We start from the raw sequence: 6,944 nt of genomic DNA, 5'->3' as shown, positions 1-6,944 counted from the left end.
CAACAATGGCTGCATTTGTAGTGGAACCACCCTCTTTCTTCTTAGCCTCTTTGGCCTTCAACTTAGGACACTGCTTGATCAAGTGATCATTAGCTTTACAATAATGGCAAGGCATCTTCTTTTTGCCCTTATCACTAGAATTCTATACGAATTGCTGTCAGCAGAAGCATTAGAAACAGAAGTTTTGCCACTCGCAGCAGAACCATAAGAAGTGGCTGCATTGTTGTTACCACCCTTTCTTTGAGAAGCAATAAAAGCATGTTCGACTGCATGTTGCCTAGTCTTGTTTTTTTCTAAAAAGTGACTCTTGTAACAGCAATGTGCATAATGCATCAAACTTGACAACTTCAGGATTTCCTTGGGTCATAAGTCTCCAAGTACTAGCAAAAGTCTGGTAATAATCCGGTAAGGCATCAAGAACAATCTGCACAAGGAAACTGTTTGAAATGACTTCACCTGCAGAAATAAGTTGCTCATTGATATCCTTGACACCAGCAAGGAAAGTGTCCATATCATCTTCCTCATGCATAATCTTCGATTCCAGCTCTTTACGCAGCAAAGCAATTTTAGCCTCGTTGCGACTTGCATAAAGACCTTCTAGAATATACCAAGCCTATTTTGTAGATTTCATTGAACAAATGTGAGGACTAATGGTGCGCTTCACAGACAACACAATCAATGCATGAGCCTGTGCATCCTTTACATCCCAACGAGCTTGTTCTGCCGTAAGCAAAACAACTCTAATAGCACCAATCCTTGCAGCAAGACCTGCAACATGCTCAACATCGCCTACATCCTAAGAACCAAGACGTACATCAATGCCCTTCACAATATTCCAAACGCCCTTTAACACAAGAACGTGTTGCATCATGTAAGCCCACATAGGGTAATTGTCCCCATCCAATTTGTCCTCAGCAGCAAACATCTTGAACACATCTGTGTTGTTGTCAGCCATGGAAAATGCCTGCACTCGATGGAAAATTGCCCGAAATGAGGAGAAGCTAAGTGAAACCAGCACATGCTATATAGCACAGTCCGCAATAGACTGTATGGGACCTGTTATGCAGTATTTGGAACTGACAAAAAGTTTGCACAAAATGACAAAATTGCCTGCACAGACCTGGCAGTAGTGGAAACGGAGGCCGAAATGAGCCTGAATCAAAGTGAGCAGGCGTGTGCTAGAGCTTCTGGCGACTAAGCCTGAGAGGATGCAACCTGCTCTGATACCAATTGTTGGAATTAGGGTTGCAGAGAAACGCACACAGCTTGGAGAAGACGAAGGAAGCTCAAGGCACACAAGTGAGAGTGTGTTACTTAGTGTGCAATGGAAAGATAGATAGCCCTAGAGTGATGGGCATATGTACAATGCACTGGAAAAAAAACCTCCTGAAGAGGGAAAAAATGCCTTGGTGGTCCTAGTCTATTCACATACATCACTACCACATGTATATGGTAACATTGAGAATGTCCAAAAGCGTTTTCTTACAAACTTTCTCCAAGTTAAGACACAAACACCATATATTCTCCTACTTCTTGAGTCGGGATCTCTTCCAATTGAGGTTATGGGCATGGAAAGGGTTGTGGAGTACATGATAAAGATGCATCAAAATCCCTCACATCGACTTCCTACAATTTCATGGGAAGCAATCAAAAAGGTTCAAAAGATGCATATAAGCAAGATCTTGGGCATAGGTTGGATGCAAGACATAAAGAAGTGGTTTGGGAGATGGGATGCATTACACTTGCTACATGATGCTTCAATTGACTTCCAAGTGAATGAAGCTTTTCTACAATGCCAATGTATTACGGCTTGGGAGAAATCCGGTGGTTCACGCTTCATACATTACACCACCCATATTGCCCCCAACTACAAAACCGTGTTCTTTGCTGAAAGAGGAAACCATACTCACACTTACATGCTTGAGCCTATCCCCTTGTCGGCGAACGCACTATCGCAGCCATTCGGCTTAGCTCCCATTCCCTTTGATGTGAGACAGGGCATTGGGGCAATGGAGAAGAGTCAAATTGATTGTGCATATTATGCTCATTGCAAGTTCGAGAGTCTGAGTACCACACACTACTAGAGTGCTCAGCTTTTGGTCACATCCGAACTTGCTTCTCTCACATTTTCAGCCATTAGTTAGACCTACACGCTTTCCTCTCCCGAGCCACAGTTTAAGTTGTCCATTGCGACTCTCATCACCACAACTTTGGAGCATTGAGAGTCACTCATCAGCCATACACATACTACATCACATGTAACTTTGGTCCCATAGGTCATATTTGACCTCCGAGGACGATAATAAAATCTCTCTCTCTCTCTCTCTCTCTCTCTCTCTCTCTCTCTCTCTCTCTCTCTCTCTCTCTCTCTCTCTCTCTCAAAATTGTATCCGTCCTTCTCATGTCAAACTAATATTGTTGCAAATCTACGTGCTTCGTCATTGCCCGTTGCTATGTGCTATAGACTAGCATATTGTTTTTGTTGTTATTGAGAGAATATTTGAATTAGGAATACCTTTTTTCTTTTTTTCACACCATTAGGAATAGCTATAAATCTTTAGGAATCATACTACATAAATCCAAATAAGGTGAATGAAGGATGAGCTTAAAATCTTCCCTGATTAAAAAATTCAAGCCCTTCAAATGAAAGATAGGAGCAACCCTTAAAAACTGAGCCTTAGACAGAGCCCTTTAGGACAAGAAAGTAAGGAGTTAATATATGTGATTGGTAAAACACAAAACTTGCGTGATTGACTTAGGTTGTCCCACGCCATCCGCTCGAGCCCTACTCCATAAAGGACTGGACTTTTGGTAATAGTATGCTACTGATGTAATCATATGCCCCTCAAGGCTTAGCATGAGCTTGAGACTGATTTGTATTTTTCTTGGTGACATTCTAATACAATCACTCACAATTTTGAGTTTTGCAACAAAAAAAAAGGAATCATATTCAAGTAAGGTGAATGAAGGATATAGTTGTAATTATGCATAACTTCATGGTGTTTCAAAATTCATGGCAAGGTCATGAAAAAGCTAAAAATCTTTAGGAATCATACTACATACATTCAAAAAAGGTGAATGAAGGTAAGCTCAAAATCTTCCCTCCGTTTAAGAAGAGTAAAAAATTTCAGCCCTTTGAATGAAAGATATGGACCACCCTTCAAAAATGAGCCTTAGATAGAGCCCTTGCTGTGCCCCCCCCCCCACCCCCCCCCCCCCCCTTCCTCTCTCTCACACACACACACAACTTCTACATGTTAGATTCTGCATCGTCATAATTATAGATGTGCACACACAAGTTGGCTAGTGCAAACAATGGTTGCCTTTCACCAAAGCTGCCTACATGCATATGTTGTGTCTCCCTCTGGTTCCTCTCATTGGATGGTTTCAAACATTTTTGCAAGGTCAACTCTTCTTTTGTGGCTATACTTATTGAGGTCAATGGTGCGCCTTTACTTAGATTGTTTGTGCATGCATGTTTTGCAAGTAGCACAAAACAATAGGCAATAAAAGATCTCAAGGAAAATCTGCAGTATATTGTTTGTGTATATGTGTGTGCATGTGCAGACATAGGTATGTATTGAGCTTGCAATTTGTGATACATTGACGCAAGATAAAGTGAGTGACATTAGTGTCTTGAGCAAGGTTTACAAGTTCATTTACTAAGAGTACAAAGCATGTCTTGTTTTTCTAAGAGAGCAACCTCTACCATCATATTGAGTTCATTGTGCTATCATTGTTGAGCCTATCCATTCGAGAGAGAGCCCACCTTTGTGTGCAATGAAACCCCTCCAATGATAGCATTAGTCTTGTTGTCCATTGATTCTCACTTGCAATGATACCTAAGTGGTTGACACTGACCACTTAGGTACCCCCCACATGTAGGGGTTAATTGTAATTCTATGCATTTGATTTGATATATGCAACTCTATTCACACAATTGAAGGATAATAATATATCAAAATATAATGGTATTTAATCATTATGCATGTTTGTTGTATACAAGTGGCAAGCGCATTTGATTTATGGCTTAACAAGAACCGCACTTCATTACCAGATCTTTCTCTTTAATCTCTTTCTTTGGCAGCCTCTTATTCATTTTCTCCATCCTTGTCTCTACCCATTGATGGTTGTAATTGTTATGGATAAGGGATATGTACATTTATTACTCAAGTGCTCATTACGAGCTATGATCGTTTGTGTCGGCTGGCCAATGTGTACTCATTTTGAGTATTGAAGAATCTATAAATAAAATACATGCAAGAGGGAAATGCTCACTCTTGCATAGGGGGAGATTGCACCCAGTGCTCGTGTCTTTCTCCTCTCCTCTCTTCTCTCTCACCGTGCTGGCGTATCACTCTGTTGTAAGAGGTGCGCCGCATGCTTTCTCTCGCTCTATCTCGTTCTTTGTCTCTCTCTGCTCGCGTTTCACTCGACTATGGATTTGTGCGAGTCTTCAGAGCTTTCCACACCTCTGTTTGTAGTAGTGGTATTAGAGTTGTGGTTACACTCCAATCAACCTCACACAAAGAAGACTACAGACACAAAGATAAGTGTATTCTATGCATCACTATCATTTACAATTAGCTTAATTAATTGTGATTAATTAGCAAGAAACCATATGAAAAGACCCTCAATTATGATTATGACAGCAATAATCACGAACGTTGTGACTAGCATGAAGACGGGAAGCCGCGTTGTGCATGACGGTAGAGAAGCATGCGGCGTGAAGAGTAGCCACACATGCACCACGAGGACACAATCGGAGACCACATACCTCATGCATGCAGAACAAGACGCAACATGCACACTCCATGCAAGGAGGAAATCACATGCATACAGGGGAAGATGCGTTGCAACATGCAGGATACTACGCATGCAAAGCTAAGTAACACTTTTAATCTTAATTAGCAAGTTTATGAGTTTAATTTTGTTGGATTTTCAACAACAATATGGAAAATTGATTAATTACCTTCAGTGATGTTTGCGCGTCTAGTAACCCCAATGGGATTTGAACCCATATCTCCCTATACAATAGTACATGAGCACGACCATTTTTGCTATGGAGTTTCAAGCATCGAAACCAAGAAACTTAGGCATGAGGAGGCATATGCATGCAAAAGCACCGACCGATCCATACCATCGTTAAGGGAGCTGGCAAAAGTAGCAATCCTATCACACCCACTTGTGCACCATAGTTGAAGCCTGGAGGAATTCCAGACCATGAAATGAAGTCGATGCAACAATAGGTGGAAATTAGCATAGAGAGACGTGATGGCAAGAAGGAAGTAGAGGAAGGGAGAATTGGTGATGAAGAGAGATATGGGGCGGAAGAGGACAACGCATGCTGCAACAAGACTCCTTAGCAACAGCTACATGCCTAGGATGTTGTAGACCTTACGGATAAGGCCCCAGCATAGCAGGGATCTTCTTCATTACATGCTACATGAGGCCTTCCCACTTTTTCACGCTTCTTTCCTTTCGCCTATTACACTAGCCTGCGTTGCAGTAAGCTGACAACAAGGTGATGCAACAAACAAATCCATCGCTCAATAGCATGGGCGGCCCAATTTTATTTATTTGAACATCCCTGCAAGTTGTTGTCATCTACAATTGCTAGTTGTAACCATCTTGAAACACCCTTTCACTCTATCATTACAACATCGTCAACACCATATCTATGGTTCAAGGCCGATATGACTGATTCTCACGAGCCCTACCTTGCATGCAAAGGTGACCACCCACGGACGCCGAGAATGTAGGTCCCTACGGCTGCCACCACCCATAGTAGAAAATTCTGTTAGGTAGCCGCCCTTGCAGTTACCTGCCTACAATACCTCTCAACCACCCAGACCCTTTTTCAGCTCCAGTTATTGGAGGCTGATCTTGCTATTCCATTAGCTACCATGCACCAACCTCCTCCTCCCATTAAACTATGGAGCACTGAGCCTACGGGTTGGTAGCCACCAAATCGTGCCAACCTCATGCTCTCGCCCAACCAACTCACTGCCTAGCATGCAGGCAGTGTGCGATGCAGTGCAACCTCCCACGCCAATCGATGGCACCACTGACAACCACCCCGCAGCCCAATCTTTTTCTCTCATTTCTCACCCACCATGCAAACCCACACCCCAGACTCCCTCACGCTCTACAACTACCTCTCTACCCCTACAAGCTTCCCCCGCATGCAGATGACCGTCCAAGCCAGTGGGAAGCCCTTGCACGTGCCTCGCCCATGCCCCAACACCTTGAGGTAAGCGGAAACTTCAGCTTGTTCTACGGAGTGAAGTAGTTGATCATGGCGTGCATGGCAAACTGGTGGCGATAAGCGAGTGTTGTAGATGGTAGGAAACAGATGATAGGTGTGCATGGTGCATGGGGGGTGCTGTCAAGAGGCAAAGAAGCCAGCTGACTCCTCCAACCAACAACACACCTTGACCCCCGCTCTCTCTCTTTGATCCCCCCCCTCCCACTACGACTACTCACAAAGGTGGACAATGTCAACACTCTTCACCAGCTGATAGCGATACCCCCCCCCCCCCCCCCCCCCCCCCCCCCCCGTCACTTGTCTCTCTCCCCCCCAGTACAACTGAGTACAGCGATGGACATTGTCAGAGATCTGCAGCAACCGTTGCAATACTTTTCCGGATAGCATCGACGCCAACCATCAGCCATTGATGTTGTTTTTTTTTTGTACCCAGACATTGGCTTAGCTCCATAAGGATTGTATGAATTTATTCCCAATTCCCAAAGGCCTTTTGCCAACAAGTAATATAACATTTCATTTCATTTTGCGCTCTCTCCCCCCCCCCCCCCCCCCCCAAAGTACTGCTACTTCCAGCGACAAAAACTATTGATGCCCTTTGCCTCATATTCTCCGGCATACCATGATCATGATGTTGATTTTACTCACTCCTTTAGGCTTTTAGTTTTAGTTTTAGTTT

At 43.4% G+C, this 6,944-nt stretch overlaps 1 protein-coding gene across 1 annotated transcript; it reads right to left on the bottom strand.

The window, feature by feature from the left end:
• Window positions 1-3,956: 3,956 nt before the first annotated feature.
• LOC147419327 (uncharacterized) lies at window positions 3,957-6,531 on the bottom strand. The gene is made up of 3 exons (XM_086506222.1): window positions 5,141-6,531; window positions 4,973-5,027; window positions 3,957-4,474 (listed from the first exon to the last, which is right to left on the bottom strand). The coding sequence occupies exons 1-3, from the start codon at window positions 5,261-5,263 to the stop codon at window positions 4,437-4,439; spliced, it is 216 nt and encodes a 71-aa protein (XP_086362348.1). The 5' UTR covers window positions 5,264-6,531; the 3' UTR covers window positions 3,957-4,436.
• Window positions 6,532-6,944: the final 413 nt, after the last annotated feature.

Source organism: Adiantum capillus-veneris, chromosome 29 (assembly GCF_014529385.1).
Source record: "Adiantum capillus-veneris isolate H3 chromosome 29, ASM1452938v2, whole genome shotgun sequence".
Classification (NCBI taxonomy): Eukaryota; Viridiplantae; Streptophyta; class Polypodiopsida; order Polypodiales; family Pteridaceae; genus Adiantum; species Adiantum capillus-veneris.
The sequence above is the reverse complement of the archived record's forward strand: the minus strand, read 5'-3'. Positions and strand labels throughout refer to the sequence as shown.